Source organism: Opisthorchis viverrini, assembly GCF_000715545.1.
Source record: "Opisthorchis viverrini unplaced genomic scaffold opera_v5_44, whole genome shotgun sequence".
NCBI lineage: Eukaryota > Metazoa > Platyhelminthes > Trematoda > Opisthorchiida > Opisthorchiidae > Opisthorchis > Opisthorchis viverrini.
The window spans coordinates 1,338,686-1,356,736 of record NW_008751700.1 but is presented as its reverse complement, the minus strand read 5'-3'; the positions used below and the strand labels follow the sequence as shown (position 1 = coordinate 1,356,736).

At 44.5% G+C, this 18,051-nt stretch overlaps 1 protein-coding gene across 1 annotated transcript in view; it reads left to right on the top strand.

The window, feature by feature from the left end:
* Positions 1-839: 839 nt before the first annotated feature.
* The window catches only part of T265_03205 (hypothetical protein), a gene marked incomplete at both ends in the record, with an annotated part of 43,313 nt that continues 26,101 nt past the window's right edge, over positions 840-18,051 (top strand). Inside the window, 7 exons of the mRNA XM_009167624.1 lie at positions 840-1,105; positions 1,150-1,283; positions 1,332-1,352; positions 1,394-1,465; positions 2,410-2,553; positions 7,235-7,520; positions 17,383-17,589. Coding sequence (XP_009165888.1) covers positions 840-1,105; positions 1,150-1,283; positions 1,332-1,352; positions 1,394-1,465; positions 2,410-2,553; positions 7,235-7,520; positions 17,383-17,589 — 1,130 coding nt within the window. The remainder of the gene's footprint in view (positions 1,106-1,149; positions 1,284-1,331; positions 1,353-1,393; positions 1,466-2,409; positions 2,554-7,234; positions 7,521-17,382; positions 17,590-18,051) is intronic.

Genomic DNA, 18,051 nt, shown 5'->3' with positions numbered 1-18,051 from the left:
TGAACAAACTGAACATGCTTCCGCCTCCAGGGCTTGCTTTTACGTTCCACTTTCCCGTTTTCCGGTGTTCGAACATGTAGCAGCTGGAACCAACGTGACTATGGCACACAGTCTGTAGCTGATAAGTTGAAAAAATGGAACTGAATTGGAGTCACACAATTAAGTAATGTGCATTAGTTCGTTTCGCTCTGATCCTCAAATTTACTACAGTAAAGTCTTGTGTGATGCCGAAATCTGGTAACTTTAATCTTCACATGACTAGGTGTTCAGTCGTCTGGTGGAAATTACATAGGATCATAGGGGAGGGTGTGCAGGTGGTTGACATTAGAGAAATACGCGGGAAATCATGAATGGCTTAATGTCCGTAAGGACCCGAGGTACCATTTCGAGACTGAAGGACGTCGTCACTCAGTAGCGCTAATCAGATATTAGACGGTAGTTCCAAGCTTGAGTGGGCAGCCAACACCATTCTATGGATGCGAATGTCCACATCCGGTTGTTTCAGACAATTTATGCCAATGGCCTTGTGAAAAAGTTAGTCACTGTGCTTGACCGTCAACGAATGCCCTTGCTAACTCTGGATATATTTGTGACGTGGTCCTTGCTGATCCAGGCTTGGTCGGTTACAACTCCTTATCTCAGCGAGCAAACCAATAACCGAGCTTATTGATGCTCTGAAACAAACCTCCCGTAATAAGGACCACTCGCACAGTATTACGAATTGTGGCGCTTTGGTCGATTGTTGTTGCCAACACTTGTATCTGCTGGTATTTTTTAAAGAGAATTTCACTTCATATAGAGACTTTTTGCTTTCCTTCCATTTCAGCGTTGTTGCTCGAATGTCTTCAGTTGATAGGAAACAGGAACTAGAGCGAAAAAAGGCAAAGCTCGCTGCCCTTCGTGAACAGAAGAGTAGAAAAACTGATGTCCTTACCAACGGATCTTACAATCATGGCACATCAGGGAACGATGTTGGAGGCAATAGTGTGCGTATAGATACAGACGAACTACTAAAGACTCTGGGAATATCCATTCCTGAGTCCAGTCCGAACGCTACTAGAGATCACGTACCACAGTCCAAAAGTACATCTGATTTGCTGAGGCAGTGAGTCCTTCCTTGTTCTTCGAATCTTTGTCCATCCCCCATAGTGCACGGGTCGCAAGTCCACACCCACGTCCAAAACTAGGACTTTCTAAGGTTCAAGAATTCAACATCCCTCCGAAGGATCCGATTACCTACTCAAAACAGACACAAACACGGGAACCCTTGGTTTCTCAGCATCGTGAGTTATTAAGATGTGTAAGAAAATAACTTTTTTTCTTCCTCGTAGTTCCCGGTGTTCTCCATGGAGGTACGTTGATCTGATTACTTTCTCATCAGTCTTTCCCGCAGATTCTCCACGTGAAATTCTAGGGTCCCCGCGGTTCATCGCTAATCTTGAATGGGATGATGAATTCTCCCTCGGTAGGTTAGAAAGCTTTTCTGGCATGCACCGCGCACCTTAAGAACTTCTCAGGATGCATAAAATACTGGTTTTGATCCAAATTTTTGACGAGTTCCTTGGTTTCACTGTTTTCTTCTGGAGCGCTTCCTAACATTCCTCAACGGTACAACATAACATGTATGCTCCGCTTTTTTGAAAACGACCACCACATTCAGTTGATCTGGTTTTATAGCCAACACATCGTTAAACCTTGCATTTTCACATAAAGCCTTATCTGTCCTCCATTTGGAATCTTTCTAAATCTCATGTTTACTCCTCGAAACGGCTTATCGCCACAGTTCAGAAGGATGTGAAAGTGATTACACAGAGTTTAAATGTTGTTGGTGCAGTTTGGTACCCAGGATGGGATCCTCATTACTCCCAATTCGCTTATCTGGAGCTACTGCAAGCAATGGTGGTTAATCGATGTCCATGACATCCATGCTGTCAACTTTTTCCACGTTGTGTTAGTGAAAGTGTTGGGACCTCATAATGCTTGCGGTGAACTACCACCAGGTCCCCTCCCTCACACACGTTCTCTTTCTTTCCCTTTGAAGCATCAGTGTCAACACGGGTGTTGCTGTCTCTGTTAGTGATGATGCATAGTTGTTAAAGTGGGACATTTCAACTTGTCTGTGCATTATTAATTCAGTGCGGCTTGACTCAGGAAAGAAAACCGAGAAAATGTGTTAACATTCGGAAATATTAGCCGAAATCAGCGCACCTCCTGTTCAATCTTCATTCCGAATTGACAAGAAACAGTTTTCCGTGGTCCACTGCACACTCCAGATTTTGTTTGGTCAAATTCCTTTATGGTAGTTGTAGAGAAGTGCATGTCGGCGGGACAGTCATGTAAGATGTTACTGAAGTAACGCCACCATCCGGCGACTCCCAACATAGATAACATTGACATTTCTCTTTTCAGTGATGCCTTTTGATGACAGCACCGCAGTTGATATCGATCCTTCTGTCCTAGTCACGGGGAAGCGACGGCTTTCCAGCACAGCTGGTGACTTACCGGCGAAAACCCCTACGGAGTTTGGGGTAGACTTTTCGGAACCAGTTAAAAGTAAGTTTGTAATTTAGGTGTGTCACTTATGTGCCTTTTTGGATTTTTTGGTTTGAGTTTCCATAATGCACAATCAACCCGTGGTCGATCCAGTAAGGCCAAAGTGTTCCGGTTTGCTTAGTTCTAGTTGCTGAAACTTTTTAACCCTTGTCCAGCACATAGATGTTCAAGTCACATTCTGTTACCACGTTCATGGTTTCGAACTACCGAAAAACAAGGAATTGGTAGCTTCTCGCTTTTCGTGAGCGTTACTAGCCAGGTTGCTGATGCATGTTCGCATGGCAGCTAATCGTTGATAACACTTTGGTTTACCCGGTTTCCTTTAGGCTTTGACCTCCATCACGAAAGCGATAAAGCAGAATTCACGGCTCACGTTCTTAAAGAAGTGAACCTACGGCACCATCATGGCTTGTCCGTGTCATTAGAGCTACGGTTGTGACCTATCAAACCCAATCATGGCGCTCCCGTACATGAGGAACACGAGCTGTCCTCATTTCCCAGACATTTTCAGTGAAGGCCGCCTCTACATTCAGTAGGACTCAGTGTTCCTTCTCAGGGGCGCTCACTCTCTGGACCGACTGGAACTGCGATCCTTTTAGAGGCGCTCTCTTTTGCAGAGCACGCGCTTCAAGTCGTATTTTCATTGAGTTCTCCATTCAGCTGGTGGAAATTAGCCGCTATGGGGAAAGTATGCTTAATAGGTGTTCTACTAAACTACTAGAAGTAGCACTATGTATCATCACCCTAAAAAACAGGTAGTCGCAAGACAGTATGCCGTCTTTGTTTTCATTCGCTTTGTTGAACGAGTTTGACGATTTGTGCTTCCACTAAATATGACAGAACACTTCGCGGAAAATATGGAAAACTGCGGAACGATGTGAGCGCACGGTGTTACTTGGTTATTGAGTCATACGGTATGATAAAACTTGCATCATGTAAATTATTACCATGAGTATGCTTGACAACTGACCGGGACTATTATTGTGCCGTGGATATCCCACGAGTGCGGCTGCAAAGCGGTTTGAATTGGGCTACAGGTTAACACCTCATAATGAAAGTAATCTTAATTTCATCGACCCAGGTGAGCAATTTATTTGCACTATTATTTGCCTGAATGAGTTGAACAAATATTTGTTGCCTTTTTCTCCGGATTCGTCGTCTCCGGAATCGGGAGAAGTTTATATGCTGTAATCACCCGGCCGTCAAAGTAGTTGCGATGGTAGTGCGACAACGCAACTTGTGGTTTTCTAGCATCCGATACTGATTTAACTGTCAAATGTGATTGGTCTAGTGGACACCTAGCAATAAATCAATTTGCCATAAGCACATTGGTTCCAGCTACCACGGTTTCGATCACCGGAAAGTGGAGGAGTGCGGGATATGCGGCCAAGCCTTTCAGGCGATTGCATGTTCTGGGGAATAGGGCAGCTACGCATTGAAAACGGCAGCTCTGATGCACGGACGCCACTGAATGCGTTATTGGACCATTTCCGCCAGTGCCATCAATCATCAATTTAAGTCTCGGAGTCCCCATCCAGGGAGGCGGGGGTTGTGGACCCGACTAAGTCTACTGGTTATTGTTTCCATACTTTGTTGTCAGGTGATATACTGTCCACCTCTCGCCTGGACAGCATCTCAGCCCACACATAACCATCAATCTCACGGATAAAGTTACGGTTATGAACAACTTCAAAGCGTTTCCCGTCTTGCTAGTCTTGTCCCACTCAATGCGGCAATTTTTGTACCATATCGTTTGAGTGCTTCGGCAGAAAGTTCTGTTCACTGTTCAGACCTATCACTTCTCATTTAGCAGACTCCAAGCTTAAGGTGAAAGTTTATCCCGTTGCGTTCGAATACAAAGGAGTGACAAGTGATCGGTATGTTAACAATCGCTTCTCAGCGAATCTACCCTTTTCACAATGATTAATCTGAGGACGACCAGGCCCAACGGGTGCTCCCTTTTGAGGGACCACTATATCGGAATGGTTGTGGTAAGCTAGCACTAAGTCCCTTCCCCGTCCGCCTTTACTCTTTTCTTTACAATAAGGCTTCCAACTAAACCATGGTTGTACGACAGCGAGGCATTGGTGTTGAACACTGATGTCATGCTGTCGATGATGATGACTGCTGGATGCGTTGTAGACTCTACCCAATGATGTCACGGTTGTCATAAATGTTGAAGGTTTCTGGACGTGTCCGTTTCCTTAAAAATTCAAGTGGTGATGCCGGTCACCGTAGTTCTTCGAACAAAATAAGGCGAAGTAATGATTCGAAAAGCAGTGTTGAGGAGCGTTACGCATTTAGGGCGTCATAGTGTGGAAGTTCATTATAATCAACGGAAGGCTTACTAATCAGCTGTTGGAACTAAATGTTGGCGCGAAATGTATAGGCTTTGGGTGAATTCCGTAGGTTCATGTCGCTCACATGTATAAGTCAATTTGAGGCCTATAGTCACCTCAGGAAGGACTTTGATTTTCTATTAGTTACATACTTAGTTGGTGCAAGAATATAGGCGGCCTGATCCAAAATCTTTTCCTGTGTACTTCATCCCCGTCACCTTGTGCCGGAACATCGTCATTCATCCGATTGGAAATTTGAACAATTTTTATGAGTGAAAGATTGCATGACACGTTGCAAAGGAGGTCGTATCTAATAACAGCCTGCTTTGTTGGTTTCTTTTCGTTTACGATAGAGCTGAGTAACGGCCTTCTCATCGGAACGTTGATAGGACCGAAAACAATCCGCACATGGCTTTTCCTGCAGTATGTAGTGTGTAAATCCCACATATTTCAATTCTAACAGTTAATTTTGATAAATTGAAGGAACTTAATGTGAATAAATCCAGAAATAAATCAAATTTATCACCGGTTGTTTTATGAGGACTTGTACGCTACTTGCTTCTACGAATTTAATATTTTTATAGTTTGGAAGCACTGACTGGGAGGAGCTATTGAGGGAAGTGTCAATATTTCAAATACATCCTTGTGGAAATTTCTATTCCAACTTCACAGCCTATACAAGCCTTCAGTTGATCCATTGCCTTCTAACTGCACTCGTGCCATTTCCTGGCAAATGCATGCATCTACCAAATAACGGGCGCAATCCCCATTCCTCCTCATTCAGCCGTCCGGTAATACCATTCTTTCTCTTCATTAGGGGAAATAATGTCAGCTCATTTTCGAGCCATAATACATCACCGTGTGAGTGTTTGTAGGAAGTGGGATGAAGTCCAAAGCTATATCTGGGTATGGCGCAACTGCTTTAAAGTCATAGCTCCTAGATTAAACGGGCTCGAGTTCAACAAGCTTAATGGCTGACTATCCCTTTAATTCTCAGACCTTGGCTGTATGTTCCACGCTCTCCCACTCTCCGGTAATCGAAGCTGTAGCAACTGTGTACCTATAGTACACGGTTTATAGCTGGTGAATTGATTGATGGATTGACGGCACATTAAACTAGCTTTGTGATCAGGACTCGCACGTAAAGTTGTAAGTGACATCCAGGCCCCGATTCATATGTGGATATCGCTAACATGAAAAAAATATCCACAAACATTAATGTAAGAGTGGCTCTGATTCTGAATAGCCACTTTTCGAACTTGCACGCACGCTTGACTATCTCATTCTGTAATACTACGGAGCTAGTGGAGAATATCCACTTAGCTGTAAATCGTGTCGTTCTCAAAGCATCACTGTGAATCTTGCAGTAGTGAAATTGCTGGGCTAAATGTGAATGGACATGTTAGGTATTCCAGGAGGAGGGGATGCCTGCAGAGCTGATTAGCAGCAAGTATGAGGATTTGGCCATCAGATTCCACGCTTAAAGTCCTAATAGAACACTGCATGTTTGTTATCACACATCTGCAGAGTGAGATAATCGAAAACGCACAATGTGTTGTTGAGTTAGTAAAACTTTCAGCTGGAATTGCTAGTCTTCTTGAAGCTTTTTTATCTGCTTGAGTTCATTTATTTTGGTATCATCAAATTTTTCGAAAAATTACTGAGGTTGTGAACTTTTACTTCAGAAGATGGTCCTTGTTTTCCTACTGTCAACGTGTCGAATGGGCGACCCCGGTCTATTGCACATATTTCGCATTCTGGTTTTCATTGGGAAGAAATTCTGCTCCATGTTGTTTTTCCAGGTTTGGGTGGTAATCCAAAGACCTAATGACTTCAGACCAACTATCACGTGACCATAGTGAGGAATTAGTTGGGGAGGGTAGTCTGTATGTCTGTGTCTATGTAGAAATAAGTGTTCTGCATCTTCCAGTACTAGCAGTGATTCTCAGAGCCGGATGCTTATTATCAGCATTCCTATGTCAGCCAGTTTGTGTAGCCGGTTTCTTTTTAAATGTGCTTCTTGATTTAATCACCAAGTCATGGGCTCAGAATTTACTGTATATTGTGCAGCTAAGTTGTGACCGATTCCCGAACAGCTGAATCACACGTGTTTTCATCACTGTTTCGAATCAGCAAGGGGTTACAAAAGAATCGGACATGTTGCCCTTTGGTCACCGGTTCTAGGTTGTTTTCCTCATGAGCATACAATTACCGGTCATTTCGTGCAGCCGGTGAATTGAAACAGCTTACCTAATGACTTGCCCGTTGCCAAAGAGGTGGGTGCGAACCGTATAAGGTCTATAACAAGGATTAAACGAACGGAGTAAGGCCGAATACTCCAGGGGTGTTTGCTTTGCCGTGCAAGTTGAAACAGCAACCAACCTCCCTAGGAAGTATTTTTCTGTCTCGTCGTTCCCAAGACGTCATGTGGTTTCCGTCAAATCAAAATGAATTTATTTTGAATCCCTTATGCCCTATTATCAGTTCGTACTCTGACGGAGGAGGATCGGATGAACGTGATGCGATCGGAAGATTNATTCTTCGATGCGCTGCAAGACTCATTGAACGCGCTCTTGACGAGTCAAACATATTCTTGGACTACGGTGGTGTTGAGCATGATGATGCAACGTGAGTTCTCCCCTCTCTGTTCTTCAGTGGATATGAAAATGATAGTGCTCCCCATTTTTCCTACGAATTTATTCACCCGATTTCGTTTTAGCCAACAGTTTAGGTCTTAGACCCTCATTACCAAACGCAGTTATCAGTCGTGCCTCTAACACTTCACCATTTTTACTTATCATGTCTTAGCTGCCAATTCGTCTGCTTATTAGGCGCAGTCAGTGTCGGATGACAGGCTTGGAGATTTTAAAACGTAAAAGATTTTGTTTACGGTTGCTTTGTTTAGAGAAGAACCTCCAACATTTAGTTTTTCCTGTCCTATGACATCCCGTTTTTAGTGTCCTCTTACTTGTGTCGCTTGGGTCTCTTAAGTACACAGAATCCGGGTTACGATACTTTTTTGAGGTGTCACTGCTCGTAGGTGTCTCTTGTCGTCGAGAATTCGTTTATATCGAGTGACAGGAAATTCGGATTTAAAGTTATCTTAGGCGTTCGCCCACAAACATTGAGTACCCAGACGTCTTGGCTCTCCTTGCTTCATATATTTTAGAGGTGCAATCCACTTCCAATGACCGCACGGTTTGATTTGTGCTCCACACCTGCGAACTTCTTAATGCTGCCGCAACCCAAAACTCGGTTGCATAAGTTCCGGGAGATTGATTAAATAGGAGATTGCTTCTCGATTCGCAAAGCCAAAACAACTTTCGACACCTATGACCCCGACTTGACGTCAATTTATCTGTATCAATCTAAAGGTGTGATCCATACTGCCTGTTGGACAACAGGCGTGACCTCCCCGCACAGAAGATGAACGAGAACATTCACTATTTACCCACCGTTGTTGCCAAATGCTTTCTAGGTTTGGTTGGAACATGGAGTCAGCGGTTTTGTGGTGCACCAGGTGGTTTTCGGAAGCAAGAACCTTCCCACGGTGGACGGACCACTCACGCTTTATAGGCTACACTGGCCAGGAGGTGTAACTCGTATGTGAAAAGGTCAGCTACCTTCCAGAGCTCTTCTTTCCCAGTTCTGTGCTGAGAGAAAACGACCGAGAGATGGGCAGTTTTTGTCTGGCAGTGAAGCATAGAAGTGTCAACCAGCGTCAATCCGGTTAACAACTGTAGCCTCCCCTAGTGGGAACCTCGCGAATCGATTCATCAGTGATCAATCATAATGGTAGATACTGATCAATCGTGCTTTTAGTGGTGCTTCTATATCAAACCTATTGCCCTCAACGCGTAGCTGTCAGTTTCTCCCGTCTTCAAATCGGACCGATTCAACGTCGACTAATTTATTGTGTTACGGCCTCCAATACCTAGTTACATCTTCCTCGCCAGAAACCGGAAACTGGGACGAACTTATCTTTGTGTATAGTTTAGAGCTGTTTAACTGAACTTGCCAAACAGTAGTCGGCTATGGAATTAGTTAAGTTTGGCGGGAATTTTAGGAACTTGGTGTATCCCTACCTTCGTTCTATTACTGATTTCCGTCTTATCCAGCAAGCCCTTCGTACTCTTCCAACACACTTCAAGAACACAATATCGTCCCCGGTAATAACACTTGTCCCTTACGGCAGTGCAACCACGACTAGTTTTTTTGTTAAACTTCGTGATGCAAAGAAAATGAAAGTGGGATGGAGAAGAGGCTCAGTGCTAGTCCACGACGTACACGAAAAGTCTAAACCTCTTTCTTAGGCAGCCTTGTTAGAGATACTGGTACTCGGTTGCGTTTTTCAACTATTGTTGGAGTGGCAGTGGATCGGTTGGCCGAGTTTGGCTTGTAAATGTTTCATCACCGTAAGAGTAGACATCGATGTTGGGTCGGGTGTCTGTTTCCCTCACATCTGCTTGCATTGACATTTGACCTGACGTGATTGTAATGTTTGGCCGTGTGGAAATTGGCCTGCACGTAGTTCAATTTATCCTTTTGGAATTTATGTTGCGTTGTCTGATTCTTCTGCCTTCACTTGCTTCACCGAATACTTTTTTCCAGTAGTTTTGTCCCTTTCCCCACATTTGGCCGTTTGATCTTGTGTGTTGCGTTTCCTCTGCTTCCGTTCATTTGATTGTAGATTTCCGCTCGAAAAAAGACTGCACAGAAAGGAGGTATGCATCAATGCTTCCTTGTTTTTACTTACTAGTTCTGATGGGGACACTAGGAGACGCCAGATATGGTGTTGTGTTGGTCAGAAGCGAGGTTGGATACTGATACGGTGCCCAAACCTAGACATCAGAGTTACCAGTGGTGATAACCAAACAATAGAATCGACATGAACCTGGTCATACTTAATAGACCGATGGACTTTAAAATGCAACTGTCCTTTTTCAAGAACCGCTTTTATTCGGTTCCTCTGAGCTTTTTATCGACTACGATCGTCCCGGTAACGATCAAATTTAATCGGTCTTCTAGGAAGAGGAAGGAACGTCGGTGTGAAATTCCATTCCACGCTACCTTTGATGCCCAGTCTTATCCAGCTGCTTCCACTAGTTCGTTGTTTGGGGCTTTAGGGTAACTGCACATGTCGCTCAAGCGTCAGCTCACTCGGCTTTTCCAACGTACATTCGGTATTCGCTGCATGCGATAGCTCGCTTGCTTCACCTATTGAATAACTGGAATTAGAATCCCGGTAAGGCCGAGGATATGCACTTCTCATAAGTCTTAACAAAAGCAACATTCTAATTCAGTTGTCTTCGTTCGATGTGGACTCATCAGGATATTCACTCTAGGGCAGGAGGAGGACTCTCCAAGCGAGATTTGTGATACAACTGCAGCAAAAGCGAGCGACCACCCTTAATAGGCAGTAGATAAATTAAACCATGATGACCTGTTTACGTTGCACTTTCACCAGGTTCGTATATACTAGTGCTTTAAAAGGCTAACAGTCGTATGTACCGGCAAGTTGTCAGCTTCATCTGCCGGCTTCATCTTGCCACAATGCTGACATTTTTTCCTGGTAATAGCCTTTGTCCGCGTGACGAACAGTTATGTCAATGTCACGTATGGACTTCAAAGTTTTCACGAGTAAAATGAATAGGGCATTGACATTTTGTGGGCGTCGGTCGATATCTCCCGCCTGTTTGCGTGTTGTTCGTGGCTTGTTGATTACGACATGTTTTGTAACCTGTCCGAAATTCAGGTTCGAAGTGTGCTCGCCAGGTTTTATGCCGCTTCTTGTTTACCGCCCCCACGTATCGATATATGGGTAACTTTTCCCCACTTGTTTAATAAACTCTACGCATACTGCCTGCGATGCGCCTCACATGTACTGGGTCGATTGCAAGCCGTTGGTGATCGTTACTCAGCATTTTCGCCGCACGACGTAAGCGAATCCATATTCATATAAATGATTGTTGAAGGGTAATCCATGGACACTAGCTATCGTGTGAAAGGTATACTGTCGGTATACTAGGTGTCGTTGCTTTGGAGTCGGCAGCGAAGCTTCACTGTTGAACATAACGTCATGCTGTCGGTGATGGTGATGCTTTGGAGCAGTTTTGATGAACGATTGCTCCGGTACCGCACTGCTTCTCCGTGTGGCCGCATAGTTTTGTACAGCATTCACCAATGCTAGGTTATCCGTCCAAACGTGAGAATTTCATTAGTGTTTGGAAGTTTAGGGGGCTATCAACTGATCCCTTTTCTGTGCAGTGTATTGTTCATTCTTCTTAGTAATCTGCTGTGAGCAGCAAACAACCAGTTTTGGCACTTTTTTCTGCCTAAAATGATGGTGCTTGCGTTCCAACGAGACAAACTGATGACGAATCTTCATGTCTAACCTGTCAACAAAATTCATGCAACTAATGTGGCAAGAAATGCTCTTGCCACGTGGTGAATACCAATTACAGTGTTTTTCTCCCGCTCCCCAACAATGTGAACTCAACAAAAATCCTACACCGTTGAAAACCTCTTTCTCGGCACTTGGGTGACTAATGTTCAACGTATTTCATAACCCACTTTCTCTGTAGTGGCTACCGATAGTGTATAATTGACTGGGTTAGAAGGTTCGTTTTTTGCTTGTTGAGTGTATCTACCCTACTGTTGATGAATATTTGAAATGGCGACTTGTATGAACGGATGAATGATAGACATACTCAACGTAGTAATCCAACAGCAGTTAAATGGGATGGATGACTCAGCTCTAATTCCGTCATCAAGCCGTGAAATACAACTCAGGGGTAACGTCGTGACTGTGTGTGGCTTGCCAGCACCCAAAACACTATACCATTTACAATGGTTTCGAATACAGAGCCAAAGGTTTCATTTCTGTACAGGCACCCGAGAGCTATGTAGTTGACCCACTCGAACCAACCATTCGGTATATGTAAACCGCAACCTGAAGTGGTTTGAAGTTAGTTTTACGCAATGACTGAATATTTTCTCGACCCTACTTTTCACTGACCGTATTTTGTTCAAGTGACACCAATAAACACCGACAAACTTGAACTCTCAATACATTTGCTGGCTGGCTCCGATTAGCTTATGTTTAATATGAAATTAAATTAAAACACAAGTACGAGGAGCACTAGAGCCAGCAAACGAAGTAGGACGTGAGTGATGTTCTGGGGGGAAGCAAGACCTTACGTCAATGTGGACCTCACGGTCGGACTTTCCAGCCAAAGGCATTGATTGGGAACTCTAATCATTTTCCTATCTAGGTTTGGGCACCTTGGGGCGAGATGGCCCAAGTGGTTAGAGCGCGAATTTACTGACCGGAAGGTCAGCAGTATCCCAGCCTTCGTGCTTCCTTCGGGTGGCATGGCAGCTAGGCACCGGAAGGGTGCTACAGCTGAACGCTTTTTTTTCTTTGGGCACCGTGATAGTGGAATTCCTGGTACAACCATGACTCCTACAATTAAAAATACTGTCAGGCCAAATCTGCCGCCACATGGTGTTATCACCCGAATACCCTACCCGCTATATACAACAGGGACCGGGTTGTTGAAAACAGCTACGCTGACGAGACTTGTCATTCAATGCCTTATGCTGACACGTGATGTATTGAGGCGAAAGCAACAATTGGGATTCCGGCCTGTTAGAAATTGCGTTGACCAAAGCTTCATACTCTGTCAGGTGCCAGAACAACGCTGTACGTATAGGCGTTTCTGGATTTCCAATGCTCATTTGACTCTTCACCTGTCTGTTCCTCATAACACGCTTGCTCAGCAGGGCATACCACAGGAGTTTGTGAGGACAATAGATTCCCTGGATAGCAAAACCTCTGGGAGGGTGAGTTTTTAATAGTGGTCCAAATACAAAACAGGCATAAAAAAGACACATTTCGTCCTCAATATGTCTGGTTGCCGAGATCACTGACGTTTGTGTGGTTGTACTTACAGAATCCTCCCAACCGACGGGTAGATTCATTTTAGCGGCTTGAACGTGTTCGAAACAAAGGAGAGGCAAAAACAGCGCTCAGTATTCGCATAATGGAATGGAATTTTCTAAAGCTATGACGTGGCTGATGGACTAAGGCAATTGGTCGATTGAGTTCACAGTACACTTTTATGCCCCATTTAGGCATCCCGGTGTCTCAGCGATGCTGGGAGATTATTCCACCAGACTTTTTCGCCATAGATATGATTGCTTCAGTGGACAATGAAATTTGGTGAGCTGCAAAAATATGAAAGTAGATTAGAATGGTTTTTGGTTTGAGCACATAGGCAACAAAGTATAACATTTTGGCGCAAAAAGTTTTACTCCACTGCAGCTAAGAGCGTTGTGGGGCTAATGGGCCCAGGCAAAAACCTCGTTATTGTTTTGACTCACAGTGTTAACAACAACCCAGTTCGGAGTAATTGCCTCGACAGTATGATTTTGGTGTTTGCAACGACTGTATATGTGTATCCCCAGAAAACAATTTGTACGAAGATCTGAATAGTGATATTGGAATTGTTCATCGAGGCCACGCGAAAACAACGTAGTAATCACGGCATCCCAAGCAAAGGACAGGGTGATTGCAGAATGTATGCACGACTTCACTGGGTTTGAAGTCAGCGACAAATGTTTTTCAAATTCCAGAATCATTACGCGATGCGTTCATGTCGTTCCATTCGCGAGGCCAGTAAAGTTACCCACATAGCTCTTTAAAATCAGAATGAACCACTTTCCGATTTCTGAAGAGACTGCTAACCTATGCAGATTTTATTGCTATTCAAGCATTACTTTTTTCTCCACTGTTGTGCCCAAGCACGCCATCGTTGTCGAGTCATGGCTACCAGCGGTAGGAGTGGTGCTTTAAAAGCGATAATCTTGTACAACTCGTGGAGCCTAAATGGGGACCAGAATGAATGGAATTCATCTTCAAACAGTTCACTTTAGTCTTCAGTATCTGTCTCATGTATCCATGCCCCTAGCATGCGGGCAGTGCACTGGACATCAATAAATGCTGGTTCTGCTACAGACTCTAATGTGATCCAACAGACAATGGTATGCACCTTTGTTTTCAAGAGAAGTTATTTGGATGTGCAAATTGGTGAATGTTCATCGTGTAGTACACGGATCAGAGATTGACCAGGGAGACAGTATAATATACAGCTGTTTTCTGGAATTCACGGCACGGTGGCTTTACCATGAACCACAAAACAGTACGTACTGTGGACCTGTTGTCCCTGATTTGTAGATTTTAGCTTACGAACAGAGTTACAGTTCCTCTTTCCCAATGCGACAAACTGCGCTTACCGTCACACCTATGTAGGAGTAAAGTTGGGTTGAAGGACTGAGAGTAAACACAAGTTTCCACGATTTTCAAGACTAAGCCCCCCCCCCCACCCTATATCATCCGAGATCAACTGCTCTCCAAGGAAGCGACTGGAATATCCGCTGACATTATAAATGTCAGGAAAACTTGGCTGCGATTCACTGTACTGGACGTCCTACCTGCTGATGTGTATAACACGGATGAGATCAACCCAGACAATGCATCTCCAAAGAACCCCTCCAAGCGAGAGACATGGCTACATAAAATGGATTTGTTACTGATCTTAAGGCGCATACAACTAAAGCTGGTGTTCAAACGTTTCAAGTCCTTAAACAGCCAATTTTCTTTCTGACCACTTGAGTGACTGAGAACCTCAATTCCTGTACTATGTCTTCCAGGACCTAGGATCCTTGAAGAACGGTCTTTTGGTGATATGCTGATTTGCCCAGTGAGTAGGCTTTACTGATAGGTCGTGCTGCTTTATTGGGCTGTACTATATTATTTTCCGACTGTGGACATCACAGTTACCGTTATGAAGAACACTGGCGTCGTGGCTTTGCGCATCAGTGATCCTCGTGGTTTTTTGATGCAGCCCATTGCCTAGAACTTTCTCAGAGCTCATGTCGAAATTATTACTTATCAGTAAGTAACCACTGTGGTAGTGTTTGCTAAGAATTTTACCACCTCAGACGGGAGCAGAGAAAATGTGGAGAGATTATTTATTCTAAATAGCATTTCACACACGATGCGTTCCTTATCCAGGACATATGAGGCATTGCGAACTTCTAACTTCTCAAAATCTGTATCGTTTGAATTACGGGTGATCCAAATTACGCAGACATCACTCCCGTTGCTTTTGCGCACCAGGTAAGTGTCTATGCTGTGCGCAACCCATGCTTAGTTTTCAAACTTCATTGGTACTGTGTTCGTCTGTCGAATTCCGTGTGTGTAGCGAGCCCCATCGAACCCGCAGGCTCATTAGTTGGTTTCTGTGCTGGCCCGTCGTTTCCGTGCCAGACCTTTTGGCTGGTAAACCTTCACAATCGAAGAGTCAGTACAACCACCTTATACACGCTCTGTTCGGTGCATTCTCAGGTTGTACGAAAGTTAGTAAGCTTCTCACGAGTCCAGATGTGTGGATTGTCCTTATTAGCATCATGCAGCGTTAAGTCATATTTTATAACACTGAGCGGGTTCAGCGAAGTCAGTGAAAAGTACTGTATGCCACGTAAATTGTCTAGACTGATTAAAAGTATTTTGCAGGGGTGATTATTCTGCCGGAGGAACGATATCAAACTGTTATTGGAGCCCATACACGTGTAATTTCGAGTGTACTGATTCCAAAATATCGCATCATTCAGCCGCAATCTTTCTGTCGTAATAGTCAACCTTTTTGGGTTGATTTTGGACAACTTTGTTTACAATTCGGCAATTTACAAATTCCAGTCAGTTTCGTTCAGTTTTTCGTCTACAAAAAACACCTTCCTGGCGGTCATTTCAGTTTTGCTTGTTAGAAATCATACGGATTAGTCTTTAACTGGCGATGATATCTTAGTTAAATTGACAGTAGGTGAGTGATCAGAATCTGTTAAAGCTTGGCGTTGCGACAAGGACTTCCTACCTTGATTTTACCCTAGGTCGAATTCAACCTACTACTAAACGTTAGAACACGAATTTGATGCTCAAACTTTTCCTAGTTCACTGAGTGCTAGATTTTGTTTTTGAATTGTTCGGATGTTTTTCTGATACCCTAGGCAGTAAGGGAGTTACGGATAAACAGGAGAACAAAAGATCCAGCACTCGGTCGAATTCGGTTTTCGATTGAAGTAGCTTCAGAGGAAATGTGTTTTTCCACAGGAACTTTCATCACCAGTTGTAACAATGGTATCCGAATCGTGCACCCTATTCTTTTGCCGGTGCAAGGGCAGGACTTTCGTGAGCGTTGCAGGTAAAGCTAATTGGTGCCGACAATCTCGTCCGTAATTTGCATTATTTCTGGAGGAAAACAAGCCCAAGGCTTTTATCGCCTTGCGCCTTCGGCATTGTTGTGGAATATTCATAGTCCAATTCGAGCGATCCGGTGAATCCATGGTTATATCGTCCAGCTGATAGCTTCAAGATACCCTGTGAAAATCATATGCTATACCTTATCATCTTGTAGCCATGTACATGCTATTCAGTAAGACCACGTTCGGCCTGGATAGTGCGAACATCCCCTTCGACTAAAGGAACCCCGCATAAGTATCTTCAAACCGCCTTTTGCTCCTCGTTTTAAAATGTCATATACGTGTTGTTCCGTCAGTCAGCGTGTAAAAGACGCCTATTTGTGATAATAAAACTGGCTAGGAATAGCAGGCTGCAACGAGGTTTCAGAACAGTTCTGTGTTCTGTATCGCTCGTTGTGCAAACCTATTCTAACGGGGCGTACTCGCGAAAACTCGGCGAAGCACACTACATGCACGAGCGTATTGCTTAGCATCATGTAATCTGCGTGCAATCTCAGCAGTTCCATCAACAGCAGTCCAAATTACGCAGTGCCCATCAGCGTGGTACATCTTGTACTCACTTGTTTCGTCGAACACTTTGACGTTCGGGTCTCCTGTCAGCCTGTCCTCATCCAAATAGTGCGACCTACTGCACCAGCCGGCATCCAATCACTGATGTTCTCAACTGAAGTGCCATTGGGATACTGGACGATGGCAAACGTATCAACCATGCGGTTGTCGGTTTATCTGCTGAGCCGAGCATTTTGCTTGCAGATATTTCATCAATCAAGCTAACCTCACTTGTGCAACTTTGTTAAGTGAAGCCGAGGAATGCAACAGTGTGTGGTCCGCGCGCTTGTTTTCAGAATCGTGATACATCGTCATCATCATCATTATCATCATCATTGTCAGCATTAATAATCGCGCACTCGTCGTAAGGGTTGCATAGCTACCGCAGTTTCGTTCACCGATTATTTGAGGGGAGGTAGCTGCGCGTTGCAGGCGGGAGATGGTAAATTAGTGCATAAATCCAGCACTATCAGTGGGCTGTCAAGTGGGGGGATTGGGAAGGGAGCTATGCATTGAAGGCAATAGCTTGGATGTACGAGCGCCATTGAGGGCACGACTGCGCCATGTCTGACAATGTCTCTAACCCTTGTATATGGCCCGTCTCCGGGTCCCCATCCAGGAAGACGGCAGTGACCAGCGCAAATGAGTTTGCTGGTAACGGCCTTCATACTTCGCTGCCAAGTAATTGTTTGGCCGCCTCTGGCTCTCTTCCAACCTTCACATGGTTGTGCGAAAAGAGTCCTTCGAGGAAGTCGGTCGACTGGCATACGCAGCACGTGGCCAAGCCGGCGCAACCTATGCAGTGTGATCAGTTCATCTATCGAGGGTGAGTTATTTCTCCCGAATACCATTCGACGTACTTCGGAATTGCTGATCCGTTGTTCCCACCAGATTCGGGCAATGCTCCCAAAACATCGATGGTCAAACGCTGGAAGATTTTTGACGTCCTCAGCGCGCAGCGACCAGGTTTCCGATCCATATAGTAGTATGGCGCGCACCGCAGCACTGTAAACTCGACAATTCACAGAGAGGCTGATGTCACGCCTACGCTACAGGTGACATAGGTTCGCAAAAGCTGCTCTAGCCTTCCCAATCCGGATGGAAATTTCCTCTTTCGTGAGACCACCGGGAGTGATACAGCTGCCCAGGTAAACAAATTTGTCCACTACCTCAATCGGTTCATCCGCAAGCACGAGGTTAGGGTTCGAGCCCACCCAATCTTGCAGTAGCACTTTACACTTTGCAGGTGTGAAGCGCATGCCGAACCGCGAGGCAGAATTATTTAGAT